This window comes from Oikopleura dioica, chromosome 1, assembly GCF_907165135.1.
Source record: "Oikopleura dioica chromosome 1, OKI2018_I68_1.0, whole genome shotgun sequence".
Taxonomy (NCBI): domain Eukaryota; kingdom Metazoa; phylum Chordata; class Appendicularia; order Copelata; family Oikopleuridae; genus Oikopleura; species Oikopleura dioica.
In genome coordinates this window covers 6,020,200-6,038,526 of record NC_137291.1, presented here as the reverse complement: position 1 = coordinate 6,038,526, position 18,327 = coordinate 6,020,200, and the positions used below count along the sequence as shown (strand labels likewise).

At 40.9% G+C, this 18,327-nt stretch overlaps 4 protein-coding genes across 4 annotated transcripts; 1 reads left to right on the top strand and 3 right to left on the bottom strand.

Moving 5' to 3' along the window:
• Positions 1–36: 36 nt before the first annotated feature.
• On the bottom strand, positions 37–2,230 carry LOC145695946 (uncharacterized). Its single transcript, XM_081772998.1, has 4 exons — positions 2,096–2,230; positions 1,232–1,989; positions 330–1,185; positions 37–285 (listed from the first exon to the last, which is right to left on the bottom strand). Exons 1-4 carry the CDS (start codon positions 2,159–2,161, stop codon positions 73–75), a joined length of 1,893 nt encoding a protein of 630 aa, XP_081629124.1. The 5' UTR covers positions 2,162–2,230; the 3' UTR covers positions 37–72.
• Positions 2,231–5,478: 3,248 nt separating this feature from the next.
• LOC145695958 (uncharacterized) lies at positions 5,479–6,690 on the top strand. The gene is made up of 4 exons (XM_081773012.1): positions 5,479–5,749; positions 5,794–5,902; positions 6,429–6,498; positions 6,545–6,690. The coding sequence occupies exons 1-4, from the start codon at positions 5,697–5,699 to the stop codon at positions 6,667–6,669; spliced, it is 357 nt and encodes a 118-aa protein (XP_081629138.1). The 5' UTR covers positions 5,479–5,696; the 3' UTR covers positions 6,670–6,690.
• Positions 6,691–6,796: 106 nt separating this feature from the next.
• On the bottom strand, positions 6,797–9,378 carry LOC145711791 (uncharacterized). Its single transcript, XM_081789480.1, has 8 exons — positions 9,272–9,378; positions 9,110–9,230; positions 8,510–8,674; positions 7,896–8,055; positions 7,707–7,791; positions 7,436–7,575; positions 6,998–7,163; positions 6,797–6,955 (listed from the first exon to the last, which is right to left on the bottom strand). Exons 2-8 carry the CDS (start codon positions 9,222–9,224, stop codon positions 6,797–6,799), a joined length of 990 nt encoding a protein of 329 aa, XP_081645606.1. The 5' UTR covers positions 9,225–9,230; positions 9,272–9,378.
• A 4,097-nt stretch (positions 9,379–13,475) lies between these two features.
• Positions 13,476–14,484, bottom strand: LOC145695955 (aquaporin-8-like). Its single transcript, XM_081773007.1, has 3 exons — positions 14,135–14,484; positions 13,774–14,032; positions 13,476–13,732 (listed from the first exon to the last, which is right to left on the bottom strand). The coding sequence occupies exons 1-3, from the start codon at positions 14,364–14,366 to the stop codon at positions 13,477–13,479; spliced, it is 747 nt and encodes a 248-aa protein (XP_081629133.1). The 5' UTR covers positions 14,367–14,484; the 3' UTR covers position 13,476.
• Positions 14,485–18,327: the final 3,843 nt, after the last annotated feature.

The window sequence follows — 18,327 nt, the reverse complement described above, 5'->3', positions numbered from 1 at the left end:
TCAAAACTAGAAAAACTCGAGGTTGATTATTTTTGATGAATTTATTATGAACAAGAAAGCGAATAACGATGTTTAGCAGTAGGGATTGGTGAGTTTTTCAAGGAATTTGGTGACTCGGTGGACTTGTCGGGAATTCATGCCATCTGTGCAGGAGTAGTTGTCGATGAAAGCCTGGAATCCTTCTTTGACTTGAGTGGTCTGCGCGCAGTAGAAATCGGATCGAGAGTGAGCTGCGCTCCAATCGAAGAAATCGCTCCCGCCATATTTTTCAGCGTTGAAGGGAGTCTAAAAAAAATCAAAATATTTCGCATTGAAAGAATTTTTTCTACCTTGCAATCCTCCTTAAGGTTATAAAATGCATTTCTAAAGAGTTTTTCAACCCTATTGGTGAATTTTCCGGCACGCCCGTGACCAACAAGCACATCGGAGGTCATGTCAACCCACTGCTGCAGCGTAAGCTCCGCATTGTCGGCAAAGACGCATTCTCCATCGTCGCCTTCGATGAAGCCAGGACGGCAGCTGCACTCGAAGCCACCAGCGGTGTTTTTGCAAGACTCATTGGCGCCGCAAGTGGTTGAGACCTTGCACTCGTCGATGTCTTGACAATCAATCGAATCACCGTCAGCGACAAGTCTGAAGCCAGCTGGGCAGTCGGGAAGATCGAAGATGATGTTGATGCAAATGCGGTTGGATGGTCGACCGTAGGGATCGAAGATTTCTGCGCAATGAGAGTGATGGCCTTTGATCGCTTGCTCGGCGGTCGGCACCCACGTGCAGGTTGTCTCGCCGTCTTCGTCGAATTCAGCACAGGTCATGCCGGAGGGATTGCTGAACTGGAATCGAGGGACATCGAAGAACGTCTCATCGCCGACTTTGTAGGAAGCGGACCAAGGGATAGTGATCACATTTGATGACTCAGTGTCTCGTCGCTCTCTAAAGATGGAGGGCCCGTACTTTCCTTGCCATTCGAAGTGGAGACTGTTCTGTTCGCTGAGGTCTTCTCGAACCTCGATTCGTGGCATACCGTCGCAGTAGGCTTGTTCAGTAAAGGATCGTCGACGTCGATAATGATCATCGTCATCGTCCTCTGGGATGAGTCCTGCATACAATTTTTTGCCAGAACTTCTGTCATCTTCTAAGTTGGGTTCGAAGGTTACCGCGATGAAAATTGACGGAACGGCATGTCTAAAAACCACATTAAAAAAAAGTCAACTAAAAGCATGTTTCTTACTGTAAATCATTAGTTGCTCTGTCTCGATCCTCGATCATAATAGCGATCGGTTTGTTTCCTGGGCCGCCAGTATCGTGTTCTGGTCGATAAGTGACAATGCATGTGTCTTCGTCAAGCTCGAAAGCATTCATGGACGCTTCATCATACGTGAAGCGACCAACTCCATCAGCACTTGTCGCCCATCTACAGCGGATGCGATCGTTCTCCGGATCTACATCGGGGATGACTTGTCCTGGCTCGTTGCCGAAGTAGCTGAAGTGTTGTTCCTCGCATCCCTTCGCAACGACCCAGATTGCTCTCGAGAAGAAGTGTGGTGAGCTGTTTCGTGGATTTTCAACGATCGACTTGTATCCGTAGCTTCCTTGACCGATCGTAGTGCCGTCATTGAGCGAGAAGGGGATCGTACAGCAGCCATCGCCTCTGTGGTCGAATCGCGTGGTTCCGGCCGGTAGCTCAAACTCGAAAGTTTTCCTTCCAAAGCACCAGTGAGAGTTGACGTCGACTGATGGATCCATCTCGATGTTGGTTACGGTGTAATATGACCAAAAAGACTCGTCTAAGCCTGGTCCTGTGATGCTCTCGAGGACCTGCTTACCAGTGGATTCGTTCGTGTCTATATCTGCCACCTGGCACATGTTTGTGTAGCCATCAGCGTTAGGACCACGGCGCCACCCGATTGATCGAGTGACGACCATCTTCGCGGGAGATCCTGAGTTAGGATCGACAGGGTTCCCTCTTACTGCTGGAACATATTCATACTAAAGAAGAATATTAGTTCTCGCTTGATCTACTCCTTCGGAAGTTAAAATTAAGGAAAAGATGTAGGAAATCCTCAAAATCTCTGAAATATCGTTACAGTTTTACCTCGAAACCAATGGCTCGAAAATGGCTCGCGGCAGCGACGGAAAAAAGCGCAAAGTCGATTTTCATTTTGAGAAGTTTCTATTAACTTATCTCAAAAAGATGATTTCGACAATGTGACGCGCCTTTTTAAAGGCGGTTCGCTACACATTTTCGTTTGGTGGTGTCGGAGCGCTCCTGACCTCTTTGCAATGCATCCGCGGTGGTGCGCCACTGGAACAAGAAGAGCACAAGATACACGTGATCAAAAGGTCATATATGAAATGAGAAAGGTATAGCCGAGAGAGCAGAATAAGATTTTTTTCGAATCATGCCCAGAAATAAGGAAAAAAATGCTTGCCCAGGCCCTAAAAATCGTTAATTTCGACTCATTTTTGGGCTTTCTGAACTCTTGATGCTCCCCAAAAGCGCCATCTCCAATTTGAAGCATGATTTTAGTAAAATAAAGAGTGCTTTACATTGTAAAATTTACAATCTGGTGCTAAAAACGGCAACGTCCTCAAGCTGAAGGGTGGTGTAGTGTGGCGAAATAATATGCACGGTGCTGCTCAACCTCACGGAGGCTTATCAGCATTCTTGAAGGCTTCAAGTTGAAGCACAAGTGCAACGTTATGAAAGAATTTAATTAACCTTCTGATAAAAAAGACAAAGTTTTACGGGTTTTTCAAATTCACCGAATTTTGTCTATTATTTGAGATAAATTTTCTTTCCTCAAAATTTCAACCTGATATTTTCATAGAATCGATTAGCAGTTTAGTAGTCTAAAATTCTTCTGATTTCGCTTTCAAAATTCAAAATTGAACTTTCCGGAACTGATGAAGAGAGGAACGTGAAAGTAGTGAACACCGCCCACCCATCTAAATTCAAGAGCTCTTTTCTACTTGTTCTCGTTAAAACTGGAGTGTTCTGTGGTTGCAATTGTCGAGGAAGAGCTGCTTTAGAAACGTGCTTTTTCAAAAATGGACCATTATTCAATTTTACTATTTCAAAACAACTTCTTCTAAAAGGAAGCCGTATCAGGAAAGGAATTGAAATTGTTTTGTCTTATGCCGTTTTACCGAAAACAATTCAAATACCCAAAGCTTCAACGCCCGCGCCACGTTTTGAGGAGAAAATAGAAGCCTAGTTAGCAAATTTTGGTTGGTACTCAAATTAACCCTCGTCTATAAATAAAAGACTATGATGCCTTTAGCTGCAATATAAGAAACGGTATTTTGGCAAAGAATCAGCGGTGTCGACCAAATTTTAGGAACAGTTTGCGAAAATTTCCTAGCAAAAGATAAAAAGCGGAAACGATTTTTGGTTAGAATGAGCGACTTTTACGAAAAAGGCTTTTGCGGAAAAATGCCTGAAGAAGTTCATAAAAGTACAAAGAGAAAAATTGAAGGCGCACCTTTTATATATGTTTGTGTTCCACTGTGGCATGAGAATGAAATCGAAATGGAAACGCTTACCAAGTCGCTTCTTCGGTAAGCTTTACTTTTAAGTAATTATTTCGTTTCTTTCAGGTTGATAAAGCACAAGAAAAATAACCCAAAAACCGGGTTTCAGCTTGAAATTCATTTATTTTTCGACGATTCTTTTCAAAAAGCCGCATTTGGGAAGGAAACAAATAAATGGGTCAATCATTACTTGGGAATTCTTCAAAGAATTTTGGTCGAAAATGACGAAGATAGTTCCAGAAATCAAGGAGGACTAAGCGAAACGCCTTATGGAGGGCGAATCGATTTCTGTGCTTTCGGAACTGAGCTGACTATTCATTTGAAAGATTCGGAAAAAATCAAGAGAGGAAAAAGATGGTCGCAAGTTATGTACATGAATTATCTCTGCAACTGGAAAATGGGACAGGAACAGGAAAGGTTGCATAATATGACTTAAGTTTTCAATTATAAACAAATTGCCTTATTTTGTCAAAATTTTATCTTTTCAAAGCTGCAAGACTCAAGTGATAAAAGAGTTGAAGAGGAAAATTCGTTTATTCTAGCGCTGGATGGAGATGTTGATTTTCAACCGAAGGATTTCGACCTTGTTCTCTCAAGAATGCTGAGATCATCTGAAATCGGCGCTTGTTGCAATCAAATTCAACCAAACGGAACTGGTAAAAATCATTTTTTGATTGGAAAAATAGGTTTGTTACTAACAAATTGTTAGGACCAATGGTTTGGTCTCAGCATTTCGAGTACGCAATACAACATTGGTTTCAAAAGTCAACTGAGCAGCTTCTTGGCTCTGTTTTATGCTCGCCTGGTTGTTTTAGCCTACTGAGAATTTCCACGATAAAGAGTGTCTTGAGCAATTATGCGAAAGAAGCATCAGATGCGAGGACAAAACTTATATTTGATCAGGGAGAGGACAGATATCTTTGCACTCTAATTCTTCTCTCTGGCGCTAGAATTGACTACGAATCGAAGCTTTAAATTTGCTTGAAATATCTGCTGTTGCTTACTTATCAAGATGGGAAGCCTTCGCCATTGTTTTTCTTCCCGTTATTTTGTATTCAATCCTCTGCGCAACTGATTTGGAAAAATTAAAATTGCTGGCAGCAAAGATTTTTTCCATATTCTACGCATGCTTGCTGGTTCTTCCTTTTGTCTTCCCTAATTTCTGGATTCTGAAGCTTTATTTGGACCCTCTTGTCCTGACAGTTTTTGCGATAGCGGCTATTAATTTGATATCAACGATACTTTTCGTTGATTTCAAGAGCTTTTTCAGTAGCGTCATTTATGCTCTTTATATTCCAATGAATGCGATTTTTCTTCAGGTTTTTTTCGACTCATTTTTTCTAAAGAAAAAATCCATGTAAAAACATCTTCCTAGATTTATATGATCGCGAATATGAACAATATCAGTTGGGGAACTCGATGCACGTCATCCGATTATCAAGACACTTCTATTTACGAACACATTGCCGCGACGAAGAATGACTACTTTATGAAAATCAGCGGCCAAAAATTTTCTTCATTTTCCGATCCAAAGGAGGAAAAATTCTGGGCAAAAATGCTCAACCCTGAAGTTGGTGATCTCAGTCCCTTGTCAGACGCGAAAAAGAAAGAGAGCACTGAAAAATTGGAGAAGGACCTCAAAAAATTTAGGTGACCTTTGAATTTTCAAACTTATTTAATCGGAGACTTTCAGGAACAAAATTGCCGCAATCACGATTCTCGCCAATTTCGTCTTCATTCTTTTGCCGTCATCATTAAAATTTATGCAACTCCGAGATCGAAAATTTTAAAACTGCTTTACTTATTCCCATTTCTAGTAATGACATTTTTACAAACTTTCTGCATGTTGGTTCAGAGAACTATTACGATTTTAAAATGATTAAATAAAAAAACTTCGCGTCGCGTAAAAAAATTCTCGTCTCAGCAAATCAGCGCTTCTCATGTCCGAGTGATTATCCGCGCAAATCTGATCTTGGTCTTAACCGGATGATCGGGCTTTCTGATCTGGATCATATTTTGGGTTTCTGGTTCTAAACCGCAGTCGACTTTTCGCCCCCGCCGCTGCCGCTCTACCGCCGGTTAACCGCCTTTTCATCCGATTCAAGCGCCTCAAACGCGAGAAAAGCGATTTTTAAGAAGGAAATAAATTTTTAGAACTAATTATGGCGGCTTTGGCAGAACCGAATATTTGGCTGGGTTATGAAGTTTCAGAAGAGTAAGAGATAACCTCAGAAACAGAGAATTCTAAGGAAAATTTAGAGAAAGAATGATGAGAAGAGGAGTCAGCCCACATCATACTAATCCCAGATCTGCGACGCTTGATTTTTGGAGAAAAACTTCTACGATCGCTGAATACAAACAAATTCAAGTAAAGATCATACTAATTTAACGGATTAAAGAAAATGTCTTCTGGTGACAAGAAGTTTTTTTCAATTGGAAGCAGGGCTGTTGATTCCGGGTCCTTTCGGATTACCCGCGACTAAAAAAACCATTTAGGTGTCTATTAATCTCACAAAAATATTTTCACCTATTATAAGGCAGCCCGAGTAATTATTGTTAAGCGTAAAAACGCGTAAAAACTTGCGGGTTACCCGGAAAAAAGTCGCGGGTAATTTGAAAGGACTCGAAATCAACAGCCCTGATTGGAAGTCAAAAAGAAATTTCGTTGGGTTTTGTTATCTGAGTTCGGTAACCTGTGTACAAGAACCTGAGTCAGGGTGTGTAAGATCTCCAATGAAAAATGAGAAAATACTGTCAGACCCTGACTCAGGACTTATACACAGGTTGCCCAGTCCAGTTAATAATTTTAAGATTAAGTATTACTAAATTAGTAAGAAATTTGATAATATTAGAAAAATATATTTAAGCTTTATGATTTATGAAAATTTCTTTAGCAACGAAGAAGAACCCAAATGAACATCCCAACAAGCTCGAATCACTCAAAAGAGGAGCATATGGTCATCGGTAAGCCAATTCCCCATTCCCACCATTATGCTCATCCCCTTTTCAGCACATCGCTTGGCGGCCATGGAAAAGCGTCGTATCGGTACTCGTTTCTTAGAACACGACGTCCGACCTGAAGACATGGAAAAACCGCTTCTCGAAAAGCTCCAAGAATCTTGCTCCTTGATGTGAAACGAGTGAAATTTTCAGAAATAATAAAAAATCATTCAATTCGTCTTTTTGATTTTTATTATTTGAGGTCAGTTGAGGTCAAATAAATAAGTAGTTAACTTTTTCTTAATTAAAATTTACAGTTGTTTTAAACATATCCATCCATGACGTAGTTGTTGGGTTCTTCAGTCATTTGATTTCTTTTCGTCGAGGAGTCGCGTTCGAGCGAGCCGACGGTTTTTGGAAGCAGGGAGCACGCCCCGACCGCGAGTGACGTTTCAATGTCGCAATCAGTCAAGTCCTCCGGCTGAAAGCAATTATAATAATTGACATGAATTTCAATTTGAACCTGATGGAGATCCCTTGGCTTTGGCAAGGCGAACGAGAGGGGTCCCTCAGACGAAAGAGTTTCCACACTTTCTTGGTGCCGGAGCACTGGTTTTGCCACGTGATTAGACATTTTTGAATTGGCCAGATTAGGAGGGACGGATCCATTTTGACGATTGCGGATTCTTCTAAATTTGAAATTGGTATTTTGGGTGGCAAGATTGCCCATTTTTTTGAGTAGAAGGGGGTTATCATTCGAGCTGCCCCTAACCCCAAACCTTACCCAGGGGGCTATGCCCCCCTAGACCCCCCACCTAGGGCCTAAAGCCCCTAACCCCCCGGAACCCCAGTTCCCTAACCCTAACCCTAACCACTAGCCCAGATTCTAGAGATTTTCGATGGCTCAAATCATAGGCTCGAATGATAGCCCCTCTCTACGCATTTTTGGAAATGCCTTTACCTAGGGCGGCCTTGATGCTGAAGCGTACGAATATGTCCAACTTTCGCTCCCTCCTGAGGCGAGTTAAGCTCAGATTCAGCGGCCTTCTGTGCGGCAAGTTGACGATAAGAGGCTTCGAGCTCATGACCGTAGGCGCGTGTCTGAAGGTTAAGTAGTTGCACTTTTGAAGTTCTACAAAAAGTTGAGCCCGAAAGCTGCTGTTTTGGAAAAGAAAGGTGCAGATGGTGTTATATGATTTGCTGTGGCCCAATAAAGTGGCAATAAATCAAACCTTAAGTAGCTCGGTAGTCTCCAAGGACTCGTACATTGATCCCGCCAGACAGCAAAGACAAATTCCGCAAAGAACGCCCAACGTGCTAAATAAATAATTTTCCTCCTTTGGATTTCATTCTCGCAATGACAAATGATTAAAGCCCTTTTGATGGAGCGCATTGAGCTCTGCTTCTTTTGAATCTTTTACCTGCTGCTCCAGGCAATGTACAAAATGTTTGTCCACACAATGTTGAAGTCTTCATTCTTCAATGACGAGTACTGTACAGTTAGTTGTGTCTGTAATGGCTTGAAGGACTTTTCGAAGAGCCCGGAGGAGAAATATGACATGGCGACAATGCTGCACACTCCTTGAAGAAAAGATTAAAAGTATGATGATTTTTTGAAATAACATAGTGACGCCCTTAATTCAAATAAGGTCCTTTTTTTAATTTTGGGATAAAATTTTCAAAATTCAAGTTTGGGTTGATACCCTTAAGATTTTTCAAAAATCGGTCTTTTTAAATTTTTATGGAGAGGGGGTCCTTAAATCCAGCGGGGACTCTTTTTAAAATAAGGGCGTCACTATGTTAATTTAAGAAAAAAGAGCTTGTAGACTAGTTTACGATTATAATCCCCTTGACTCGAAAATAAGCGATTCATCGACATTTCGCCCCAGGCGTGTGCTGATAGCCCGAAAGCGTAACTGTCGATAAATGCGCCTAGCTGTCGAGCTAAGTCAGACGCTGACCTCGGCGCAACTATTCGCACAGACGGCGCAAATAATTAAAACTTCTAATTTCCTTGTTTTGAAGTTGATTGTACCTGACAGAAACATGAGGAAGCCGCTGAAGCGTGCGCACCGCCTGCGGAATTTGTAGTTGTTGCTGGATAAGGTGATGCACTCGTATCCGGCTAAGGCAGTGACGTTCGAGAGGCCGGAAAGGACGACGGAGACGAGCATGAGCACGCGCATCGTCTTCAGCGAGTCTGAACAGAGGAAATCAATCAATGACTTCGCAGTTAACCTTGCTTGAGAGTTGAAGAGGCGCAGATGATCATTTAACCTTGATCCTACTCTGGAGCAAGTTGCTAATGAGCTGAGCCAGGCGCAAGCAGCTTACTCACAGCAGAATCGATAACTTCAATCAAAGCAAATCAATCGATCTCCTCGTTTTACTGCCGCCCAACTTCGACTCTCGCAAAACATAATTTACTACCCTAGACAGCTTTGAATGAAAAAAATAACTCTGTGACTTATCACTAATAAGACTGATAAGTTATCAGCGAGTTTTAAACTAATGTTTTGATTAAATCAGCTGAAAAAAATTGTCTTCATTTTGACCTCTGGAGAGTCTGGAGAAAAATCCACAGGAAAAGCTAATAAGGGATGACGACGCCCTTAAGAATTGATAAATAACTTACAGGGGTTCTCGGAAGAGTCTTCGTCCGTTGACAACACTTCTTCCTCTGGAAACTCATCCATGCACATGTACGATCCAGGGAGGTACCGAGTACATCCCCTCCATAATCCAAGCATGGCGCCCTAGAATCCCTTGAAACAGAAAAAACGGGGGAAAGACAAACCTGATGAGTAAATTTGTTGGTATCTTTTGGAACGAGCCTGACCCATGTCGGCCAGACAGTGACCAGTAGTTGCAAGACGAAATTAGAAAAGGAACCAAGAAAAATCAAAACCTTTTTTGGAGCTCCAAATTTTTAAAGTAAAAAAGGATCGAGCAAGATCTGAGATCGATAACGAGCTCAAAGTTAACTACATATACACAATTCGGTTAAGTGCATTCATCTCAATTCTCAAATGGCGGTACTGTACGAGTAACAGTACGAGAGAAGCATTACAATTTCATTTTTGCTTGAAAAATTAATGAAAAATGAGCAAAAGATTCTCATTCGACGCAGTCACAGGCCGGCTAATTCTGTTGTCATGTTGTTGTTTTGACGATAATACAGTAGTAACAGTAACAAAATGGGAAGTTAAAATGCTGTCACTAGTCAAATGAAAGGTTTTTGAAGATAATATTTGATAAAAAAAAACAGAAAAATTAGTTTGTACTTTGATTTAGCCGTTATTATAAATTTAACCCCCTGACGTACAGAGGACAAAAAATTTGAGTCCTTAGAAATTTTTGAGTTTTTCCGGAAAACATCAAAAATATGAGAGAAATATTAAAAACTATTAATTTATTTCACTCATTTATTATTTTATTTTTATTAATTATAATCGAAAAGCTTCATTTTAACTCATTCCTGAGCCCATTCCTGACATGCTGCTCGTTTCCTTCTTTTTGTTCCCATTCAGCACAACTCTCTTCTATCCAGATCTGGAGTAATCATTTGTCTCTTACTATTATCTATTCGCTCTTTCAGTTCTTGCTCGGGTTCATTCGACAGTTTCTTTTTCAAAAGTTTGTCCTTTGTGCGGCGCGCGTAATTAGCGCCTTCCACAATCTATGGATTGGGTTTTGTGCTCAGGAGAAAAAAGGAGAGATAAAGGCGTCGCTCTTTAGGAAAAATTCGGTTTTGGAATTGTCCTCGAGGGAGGTGTCGCACTCGCCCGCGGCGCAGCGCCCATGACAAGCGATGTCACGCTCCCCATACGACACGTCGGTACTTATTTCACATCTGTCCAGTCATTTATATTCAAAAGAGGAAGTTAAACGCGCGCCGTTTAGCTCCTGCTAAAGATCTTTAATTTACACAAATAAAGTGGCCTGACAGCTTCTTTGCGACATCCTGATCTGAAGATGATAACTGTTTAAATGAAGTACTGTCGAGTCGTTTTTTCAGTACTGTTGTCTTGTCATTTTGATACTGTGATGCAGTGCCAATACAGTAATGCTAGTAATAGCTACGCTGGCCAACCTGTGTTGAAAACTAAAGTCAGGGACCCTGACTCAGGGTCGAAAAGATTATTATTGAAAAGCCGCGGTGCGGCTTTTTTTTCAAACAAAGCCGCAAAGTGGCTTTGCAAATAAAATTATCAATCTTTTTTAGTGTCGATCTTTTTGGATAGTTATGGAAGTGAAAATCAGATAATATAGATTATCGAGCTTTTATTCATTATTTTCGCCTCTCCTGAGAGCAGCCGTAATTCAGTTAACATCATAATTTTATAATGAATTAGGCGCCATTCTCAACGGGCGCGAGCGCAAATTTAATTGCGGCTTATTTGTGATGTCGATAATGCGCGTCGTCGTTGTCAGCATCTCCCGACGCATTAGCGTCTCACTTCTTAAATAAGGGTGTATCTATCTTAACTTTGAAGAAACACCTTGATTTGGGCTAGACGACCTGTGTGGGAAACATGAGTCAGGGTCAAAAAGATCTCTATGAGAAGCCGCGTAGAGAACTTTCAGACCCTGACACAGGTTTTCCACAGGAACGAGTTCGATCGGCCTGAATTAACAACTGAGTTAAGGACCCCCCCCCGTGAGTTTGGAATGAAGTTTTCAAACATGGATTATGGGTTGATACCCTTAAGATTTCATAAAATATTTTTAACCAATAATAGAGCTTGATAGTTGCCCGAGGGCAAATTTCTCGCAGAATTCTTAAGGGTGTCGCTACGATATGCTAATATTGGATTTTTTAAACAAGGATATCTCTCAGATGACCTTAAAACTTGTAATGCTTGAAACATTGATTGCTGTAAGCGCTTTTGAATAAAACCTTTTCCATCATTTTATCAGGTGATGTTTGGAAAGGCGGCTAACTCAATCAGACTGTTGTTGATCTTCCACGGGTGCAATTCAAGCACCAGCCCCGTCATCTCCTCGAGTACAGCTTTTTTCAACCGTTCGGGCGATGATGAATAAATCAACAAAATAAAAGACCTCAAGAATTTAGCGAAACAGGCGAACGCGTTAAAAATGAATACTTGGGTTCATAGGAGCGCTGGGCAGTTATCAGCGTTGAATTTTTGAGCAGATAGGGGTTTTCCTCAACAAAGGATATTTGCAGCGAAACAAGGGAAAATTAAACTTTCAAGAAACTCGGGGAAGATGGAACTCTTTGAACTTATCTCTTTACTCATCCTGCTAATTCCTGGGTAAGGGTTAGGGTAAGCGTTGTTTTAAAAACCTGTGTAAGGGTCTGAAAAATCTTAAGTGAAAAGCCGCTAGCGGCTTTTTTAGAAAAGAAGCCGCGAAGCCTTCGCAATAAAATCATAAGTTTTGGCGAAGCCGCTTCGCGTCTCCTTTTTTAAAATAGCCGCTACGCGGCTTTTCGTTACAGCTCTTAAGGACCCTGACTCCGGTTTTGTACACATGCTGCAAAGCCCAAGTACGAAAAAGAAAGTGGGAAACCCATATTGAAAGTGTTATTCGATCAATGACTTTAGCAGCCTCTTTGCTTGTAAATAAACTCTGCAAGGTCAGAAAAGATACCGCCCAACTACGCGTTCTCCAGCTGGAACCGATTGCCGATTTCGCGACAAGGGGATCATAAATCAACGGACATTTTATTGTGGTTTCTCCTTGAAATTTGAAGAAAGGGATTAGAAAGTTGGCTGTGCCATAAATAATTAGAAATGAGATGCCCAAAATAGACGAGAAAATCAAGAAGATAAATCTTAAATTGTTTATTTCGAAGTTTCTGATTGGCCAATTAGCCGATGTCATTTAAAAAAGCGAAAATTGACGATCTTCGACCAGATTTTCAACCTCAAATCGACCATTTTTGAGCCAGAATATCAATTTCTTCGAAAAAGGGGCCAGTAGCAAATGAGAAAAAAAATGAAAATAAATCAGTCAGGCGAGGATAAGTATAATTCATGAGTGTTTTATTAACTTGGTCAGACACTCCCCTGAGGGCGAATCGAATTGGATGACGGATTTCCAGTTGAGACAACTTGCCCAAGGTGCCAAAACTCAATCTATCAAAGTATTTAGTAGCTGACTCGGAGAACAACTGCTGCTCATCAAAAACGACTGCCGCAAAAAGAGTAAAGGCGAGTTCCTTGGAATCCTTAATTAAACAGACAGATATTCGGCAAATCGGATAATTCATGAGACAGGAGCAGAAGGAGGATCAGCTGGATCAGGCGCATCGATTCAGAAGGACTCAAACGCAGCGCAAAAGACAATCACCAAATTGCATACTTTCATATTTATCTTAGTTGCTCTTCTCGAAATTGCACTGGGCAATTATAGCTCCACAAATCTGCATCCGTGATACGGTATCATCAAATCACTGATACATACTGTAGATACAGTACTACATACTATCTTTACAAAAAACATGCTTTCACCTCAAAAGAGTGAATTGTGTCTTCCGATGTATATTCCAGCGCAATCGTGATACTTCCATTGTTGTTGAGGACAAGAGGAGCTTGAGTCGATGGAATTTCTTCGATTATTTTTATGTCTCCTCCAACCCAGTAATAAGCTCTTATTCGACAAGTTTCACTATCCCATGGATTTATTGAAATGATCATTCCGTCAGGCGCTGTCCAAACTGTGAAAATCCCATGAAAAGGACCCGGCTCCCAGCCAGTCGTTGAAGAAAAATCGGTTGTTGACGGAAAATCGGTCGTTGAAGGATCACAAAAAACAAGTGGAAAGAACCACCAAAGCATCATTCTCTCAGAAATGAAAATGAGACAAGAAAACGCGGCCAAAGTATGCATTTTCTACTTAAAATGTCACGGCATAATTATGGGCAAATCCAGATCATTCAATGCCATTTCAATTTGATGAAGTGCGTTTTGGCGAATGTTCCTTCTCCGGTCAGAAATTTTAAAAATTCAGAATAAGTTTTGATTTATCGAAAATTTATTTTTCAATTGCAAAAGCATCATTTCTCAGCGCAAGTTCAACATTATCTTCACAAGAGTCGTATTTTTTCTTCATAATCGCCATAAAAGCTCTCCACCAAATCAGGTTCGATTTTTCGTTCTCTTCGTTGATTTTTATCGGTGCAAAGAAAATCATTTCAACAAGAACTGCAAAAGAAGCTCCGAGAATCTCCGAAAGCCACCAAATCCAGTGGTAGTTGAAATCTAACGTCACAAGCGCTGGTCCGAAAATTCTGAAAGTATACTTTTTCGGGTTGGATTTCGAGAATCTCACCTAGCAGGATTCATACAGCCGGCACCAATAAACCATCCTCCGAAAACTCCTTGTGTCACAGTCAATCCAATCACCAGCGGCGTCAACGAATGAAAATAGCTCGGGTCCATCACCGCCATCAGTGCTACGAATGCCATCATGAAGGAGAACAAAAACTCTGCCCAGAAAATTGCATGCAGATCGGACTCTTCGGTGATCGGAATTATCCCCACTGGGCTTCCGCGGAGAATTGACGCTGACAGTGCTGCTAGATATGCACCTGAAGATGGGCTCGGAAACCTGTGTAGAAACCTGAGTCAGGGTCTAACGCTCCTTTTAGACCTTTACTCAGGTTTTTAACACAGTTTTGCTGAGCCCAGACCTAGACATTGGAAGATGATATTCGGCAGGCAAAGTCGCCAGGGAATCGAGCCAGAGAGGCAAAATGCAACAGTCATGCACGGGTTAAATTGAATTATGCAAATGTCCCAGAACATTGTGATGATGATTGTCAGATTGATTCCAGCGGCGAGAGCAGGAATCAGCGGCCAGGTCGGATCGGAACTGATTGTTGAAGAAGTCGCTTGAAGCATGCAGGCCCAAAAGACCAGCATAAATGTGGCGATGAATTCTGCAGCGACGGGTTTTATCCAGCGCTGGAAAAATCGAGCGAAAATAAATAAGCACTTGAAGTCATCTGTGAAAAAATTCGGAAGTTCGGCAATATTTGGCTCGCCTCGATTATGATTGTTCATAAGAAAATGTTATTTATCCCCAGATAAAAATTTTTCTATTAATTTCGGCGTCATTCAATTTTAAATAAATATGAATTATATAATCGAAAGAAAAAAGGATAAGAATACGATCACTTTCCTGAATGCCGGTTAAAATTTCCATTTTCATCTCTCCACTCAATTTTGTTATATTCATCTTCAAATTCTCTCGATTTCATTTTTTAGATTTTTTATAAAAATCAAAAATGAAGGGATTGTTTCAAAGGAGGAAATAGACAAGCAGCTGTCGAAAAATCATCATCTGAGCTATTTTTTCAGAAGATCTTTTCAGTTCAAAATCTTCAACCGTCAAGTTAAGATCTGGATTAGCACTTTTCAGTGACTGTAATTTCACATCTTTGGCGAGATTATTATTTGCGCGGAAGTGATCAGCGGGCTTTTTCGATATTGTTGGAATTCTATTTTCGGTGGGCGAATAAATACATAATCCAGAGTTTTGATCAAGTGGTGAATTGGCTTACATGGCCGGGTCCACTTTGTCCACAGGTGGGAATTTAGTACCCGGATACGGCTACCCATATTATACTTGCGCGCGTTTTGCTCCGCCGACACTTTGTTTATTTCATCAATAGTGATACTGACTGACAGTCTTTTCTTTCCAAGAAGCATTTCATTCAGCCTTTTTCTTCGCAAGCAATACTCGCATTTGGCAGTTCGCAACCGGTCTGGCTTAAAATCTGCCCGACCGCAGAATTTTTCGATACAATGGGTCTCGATCGCCCCATTCTGTCGCCGGAATGCGACCAGAGTATGTGCCTGAGTTATTGGTCAATACGTCCCCGTGGTGACGCCTGCCGTCAAATATTTTATACGAACTCATAATAGAACAATATCCAGAAGGTTAACCGCCAAAAATGCCGAATGGTTTTGCTCGCTTGTTAGCTCAATTATACATGTCTCCTTTATTTCTGGGCTTTGCAACCTGTGTTAGAGACCTGAGTCAGGTTCTGACAATTTAAAATGAAAAGCCGCGAAGCGGTTTTTTCTTAAAACGAAGCCGCGAAGCGGCTTCGCCAATGGCGAATCGCCATTATTTTATACCAAATTTAAATTTGCGGTTAGGGTTAGGGTTAGGGTTAGAGTTAGGGTTAGGTTGGGTAAGGGTTAGCGGCTTCGCCCTAAAAAAAGCCGCTGCGCGGCTTTTGAATTCAAATCTTCAAAACATGACTCAGGTTTTCTACAAAGGTTGCCGAGCACAGATTTTTCTCAAAAACGAACATTAAAAGTGAAAAATCAAGCTCAAGAAAACGCCCAAAAACGGTACTTGTCGGCGTTCGATTTGAGTTGGTGGCGGCGAAATCTTCTGTGCTGTCTTTGTTTTGTATAAACCTGAATCTATCTTCCTCGGCGAATCCATTTCTTGGCTTTTCATTTTTATGTGCAATTCGGAATTTCGCGAATCACAAAAAGCAATCATCGCTGCCGTATATTCCTGACAGGCGGCGACGCAAACACCAAACCAAAGCCGACGTGCCGAAAATACCAAAAGCAGACAACTCTCTTCTTCTTCTCTGGGACACAACTTCTAAAACTACTCTTATTCAAAAGAAAAAGTTTTTCTATATAAGACTCTTTCAACCTTGGTTTGAATTTTGCCTGAGTTGAGCGATATTTGAGCGGTGAGCGAGCGGAGTCTTGAATATTTTGTTAAAAAACATTATTTTTGAATAAAATAACAAATACTCCGCTCGCTAAGCGCTCAAATATCGCTCATAGCTTGTGAAAAATTCGAATCATGATTGAAACAATGCTCGATTCTCGACCTTGTTGATGACTTTTTGTTGAATAAGGTCGTTGGAGCGTTCTAACACGGCGGCGAAGAAAGTGGCGAGAAGAAGTCATAAAACAGTAAATTTGCGGTTGGATAATATCTATAAATTCTGGATCTTGGCTATACAATTTCGACTACGAATTTGCAGAAGACGAGCTCGGCTTATGGTTGTCGCTGAGGTCGCGCGCAGAGGTGTCAAACACGCCGCGCCACAATAAATTCCCATTTTTGCTCCGCCGCTCCAGGATTACATAATGCTAATCGACAAAACTGTAAAATATTATTTTGGGCTGGAGTTTTAGCTCTCTATCTCAAACAAAGCGCGGTTTCGCCATGAAGTCATTCGACCGGGTCTTAGATAAAACTCTCCTCAGCGCCTGGCAACCTGTGTTAAAACCTGAGTCAGGTTTTGAAGGATCTCAAATGACAATCCTCTAATAATTTCTCTAAAAGATCTTTCAAAACCTGACTCAGGCTTGAAACACAGGTTGCCGTAGCGCTTTTCTAAGAGATTCCTTCTTCGGAGAAAACAAACAAAAGATCGCCCCGGTCACGTGACTTGCATGTTCGAACAAAAATTTCCATGCGACTGATTTGAGAAAATAAAAATAATGTTTCGGCTATTGTCGGTGCTTGTCAAGGAGCGTCTTAATTTGATTGCGGCTGTTTTGGCAAGAGGGGGCAAAATGTACATTCGTGTAATGCAAAATAGAGAAGTTGTTTCCTCTCCAAGTATTTCCACAACGCGCAGGGACATGATCAAAGCGCGCGAAAAATGGAATATCGCTTTCTATACTTATTTGGACTCAAGCCCCTTCCTGTGTATTGTATATATGGCTATCTATTGTGAATATAAAAAATACCGCCGGACGGACAAGAACTATTAAAACAAGTAAAAACGCGGAATAAATTAATTAAAAATAGAGCTTCGGATAATTTCGTTTCGCGCTTCGTTTGATCTCTACCAAGAGAGCGAATTTCTTGCAGGAAAATTTTAACCCATCATGACAAAATTGTCAATTTTTCGCAAAAACAGACAAAATAGGCCAAAGAAAGCCTTCTTAAAGATTACTGTCCGTCTATTTTTTCCTTGATAATTAGATTTATGGCAAGAAAATATGAGATGTTTCTCTAATTTACATAACTTTTTTGTATTTTTGGGGATCAAAAACTGAAAATACTGATCCTTTGGATATAACTTCGGTAGTTCGGTCAATAAAAAAAGAGTATAGTAATGGTCAACTTCTACTAATAGCATTTGGTCTGTATAATGAACTATACTTCCAAATGGTTAGATTAACCCTAACCCTAATCCAAAACCTAACCCTTGCTCTCATTAATGAACCTTTCCAGAATAACTTATTATATTTTTTACTTGACGCCGGAACGCATATCGACCCATTTCTGGGTAAGGCGCTGAAATATGGCTTCAAACGTCAGCATTTTCTAGTGTTAAAACAACACATGAGAGATATTTCATGTATCTAATATTGTAGTTCGGCCTCTGAAGATCATATTTATAATAAAATATGGGTTGATGTAAGCAAGAAAACGGGTCTACGGGCTCTCACCCAAAAATGGGTCGATATGCGTTCCGGGAAAAATCTATTTCATGCGTTCCGGCGTTAAATGCTGCTATAACTCGAAGCCGGCTACTACAGTTTAACTTCTAGGCAAGAAGAAAAAAAGTATCTGTCACCGCAGTTTCTGGCTTTTTGTCATTCCTAGCTGGGCTCAACAGAGTAATTGGAATTACGCCGCCGCCGCAAAAAAAGCATTCGCGACCACAGTTGACGCCAAAATGGGCCATTTCAAGAATTTCCTTTCATCTTGCTTATTTTGGTATTGTATGCGCCGCCATTCTTTTTGCGTGCGAGCGGCGATAAAACTCGATAATTGTATTTTTTTAGATCTTTTTTAAAACAATTTTTCTTTTTGAATTTCTCTGCTTTTTGGCATCAATCAGAAGGGCGAGTTTTATTTATGCAATAGAAGTGTGGAGTATATTAT